This window comes from Dufourea novaeangliae, unplaced genomic scaffold (assembly GCF_001272555.1).
Source record: "Dufourea novaeangliae isolate 0120121106 unplaced genomic scaffold, ASM127255v1 scaffold125, whole genome shotgun sequence".
NCBI lineage: Eukaryota > Metazoa > Arthropoda > Insecta > Hymenoptera > Halictidae > Dufourea > Dufourea novaeangliae.
This window is the reverse complement of record NW_015374020.1, coordinates 2262367-2265783: the sequence shown is the minus strand read 5'-3', so window position 1 is coordinate 2265783 and position 3417 is coordinate 2262367. Positions and strand designations below refer to the sequence as shown.

The following is a 3417-nucleotide window of genomic DNA, read 5'->3' as shown; positions in this document are numbered from 1 at the left end:
GTGAATTTGTAACTGGAATATCAATTAGTATATCCAGTAGACGCTTAGATAGTGATTATATTAAACGGAGATTAAACTCTGAACCTTGGGGCATCATCATCTTTGATCCCTGTGCAGAACTTCGAACAGCCAGCCAAAGACTTTGATGGCTTCTCAGAACAGCCTGTTTCTTTGAATTTTGGCTTCTTGTGACTCTTCGACGATGTTTCTTTTGGTTTCGACAACTGTCCGCTTGTCTTAGTGTCATGAACGCAACCACCACCAGAAACCACCGGTTGACTCTTATTCAAATCAGTCGAAGTCGCTGATTTCTGCTTATCTTCCTGCTTCGGAGGCTCCTTTAACTTTACCTTACTATTCTTCTGAGAGTCTACTTTAATTTTATCTGCCTCTATTTTATCTGCCTCTATTTTATCTGCCTCTATTTTATCTGCCTCTGTTTTATCTGCTTCGTTGCTTGGCTCTTCGTGCATTCCACTATTGAACAAAATCCCCCCTTTGTTCGCGAATTCAATCACTTACTTGACTACTTTCTTTTTAATAATGTTAACTCCTTAACATTCTCCACTTCATTCATTTCCGGGTCATTCATTTTAAGAAGATGAAACTTTCTGATTTAGATATTCAGAAATGCTTCTTCGCAGTTGACCACAATCATTTATAATTTTCGCGATCTTTATGATACAGTCAACCGAAATCAAAAGTCGTTTCGCGTGGAATAGATGCTTTCAGCGGAACTAGAGGAGGTCGAAGGCGGCAATCGAAGTAGCGCGCATTCACGAAGTATCAGAATTGTTTTCGTGCCCATCTTCAAGCCCTCACCGCTTGAGGGTACGGGGCACCTTGCGATTATGATAATCCGGTCCATATCATTGCCCTATGGCATCAAGAAGAAATATTTAACATTCATAAAGATTCCATTGAAATTGATTCTATCCTATCAATCACTACTGTATATATAAGTGATTTAGTCGAAATTAATCGAGCCATTTTTCAGCTCTAACCTCGATTGCTTCTGTCTTTCGCCCCCGTTTCCATAGCCTCTTCAAAGCTCGAAAGCATCTTGAAATCTTACGACGAAACTTATCCACTTATAAATGTTATTCGAAACGGTATCATGGTGTGAGAAAATAGACTCTGCAAGGAACGATCAACTGAAATTTGTACGATCACGTTGGAGTAGACCGAATGTGGTTTCGCTCTATCGACAGATCTGGTACCATCGAGAAATACACGAGCTTCAACTTTTTTCAGGTTTTTATTTTTATTAGTTTACAGTCTCTACGGTCTACTCTCTAAATAGGTGCTTGGTTTCTGATGCCTCGAGGACGATTTGGTGGGCTTCATAGCGAAGGTTTTTGTCATCAAGGACTTAAGACCCTTCGGCTTCGTCATAGTGCCGTTTACAAGGTCCTGAAAAAACAAATATATTACGATTAATTTTTATCCCGCTCGTAACGATCACTTAAGAATTTATTTTTAGCGCTACCGCAAGTATATCCATAGAGGTGCTCGTGTCGATGGTAACGGCTTTCTTGCTCGCTGTGTTCTCGCTACTGAACGTTCTCTTCGATCTCTTCGCGAGATCGGTCGAACTCCTGTCCTGTTTTGACTCTCTTGGTAGCTTAACTGAAACGGAACATTTCGAAAGGATTGATTATTATCGACTGTCAGATCGTGTTTTCAGAAGCTTCGGGGAATCTTACGCGCAGAACTAATCCTATCCTCCATCGTGTTGAACAGTCCACTTATGCTTGGACGCGGCTCAAGATCATCGTCCACGGTCTTTATTTCTTTCGGAGTACGATCATCGGATGAACAGGTGGTTGGACATTGTTTCTTGCAAGAATCATCGCTTCTGAAGGGAAACGAATGACGATAAACGCCGCGTGATTTATCAATTACCTTCGTTAGTTCAATGCTCACTTTGAATCGTGAAATTCCAAATTCGGGATCGGACTATTCGAGGAATCCTTATATTTCCTCGTATTTTCAAGGAAACTTTCCACATACGATTCTTCGAAATCCTCTTCGTCGTCAGTTACATTTACCGAAGCTCGCTTTAAGGCCGGTGGCAGAAAACCATCCTCCTAAAATTGAAAATTCATCGTGTACATATCATCTCGCATTATTAATTCGGTTGCTAATGATCGTGCAACCATATTTTCTTCCATCATTTTCAATGTAATCATGGTCCCATCCAAGTAACCATGCAGGTGGGGCACTTTTGTGTCGCAACAGGTGAAGTCCATCTTCTTGAACATCTTCCACCAGCAATATTCATCGTCCAGGAAGGTTTTCAATTTCGTCATCTGTTTGATCGAATTATTCACTATCAGTCGAGCGCTGTTTAAATCAGTCACTACCAGATCTTGCGTTTGAGTAGTGCCATCCTTCCTTCTGGAGGTCTCCTATTCCCCGAAAGATTATTTACATTTGCGACTTCTCTTTTGAACGCTTATTACTCGAGTATTTAACGATCTTTCAGTTCGAATCCCTATTTAAAAGGAAACGTTACTTGTTTTCCACGTGATTGGCAGGTTTCTAATTCCTGGATGCTTTTCTTCAAGTTCTGTATCTTGTCCAACAGCTTCTGAGTGTTACAGAACGTTGTCTCCGCCTGTAGCTTAGCGTACTTGCATTTTCCCAGGTCGCAAGCCTCTTTCGGTTTCCGGATCGCCGAACGATAACGATAATCTTGCTGTGGACTGTTCACTGGAGGAATGGGGGTGGAAGTATTCTCGCAGCATCCTCGTTTTGGTTCCTGTCAACGTATAATCGCAACTGCACTAACCGTTGCGTTACTCTTTCGACATATGTAATACGGAAAGTCTGCGGATATCGAACGAATAAATAATTCTCAAAGACGCTATAATCCTCGGAAAAGTTTCGTTCAATGGCTGAAAATAAAGTACTGTAAAGTGTCAATTAGGTTACGTGCCATCCACGTCGGTGTTTCGTTTCCCCTTCTTCAGCAAACTCTGACATCGACTTCCGATCTAGGGTACGGTATCATCGTTTCAAAGTATTTCCTACTTCATGTGTATTCCATAATTCTGATCAGTATGTACAAGAATTTTCCATCATGTTGTTAATATTAAATCCACAGGATTAAATCTATTATTCATGATGACGGTAGCGTCATCTGTTTCACACGTTGCCTGTGTCGAGAGAACGCTAAAACCGTCGATAACAAAACATTCTACTATCTAATCGGAATCTGATCAGAATTTGTTTGTCATCCATTCAGAAGATCAGCCAACTGTCTGTGGCTTTCTTAAATTAGAGCACAATGGAAACCCTCCATTTTACACTGAAAACACCTTTCTCCGAGCACAAAAACCGACTGTCCGGTCCAGGAGCGCGTCACAGCGATCAAATTGCACGTGGAAGCGACTTTTAAACGGCTCGTTTACC

General features: G+C 41.3%; 1 protein-coding gene across 1 annotated transcript; it reads right to left on the bottom strand.

Moving 5' to 3' along the window:
* Positions 1-1281: 1281 nt before the first annotated feature.
* LOC107188924 lies at positions 1282-3087 on the bottom strand. Its single transcript, XM_015577322.1, is given in 7 exon segments — positions 1282-1413; positions 1490-1629; positions 1707-1858; positions 1927-2090; positions 2160-2411; positions 2519-2832; positions 3072-3087. Coding segments are annotated over 7 exon segments (1170 nt in total).
* Positions 3088-3417: the final 330 nt, after the last annotated feature.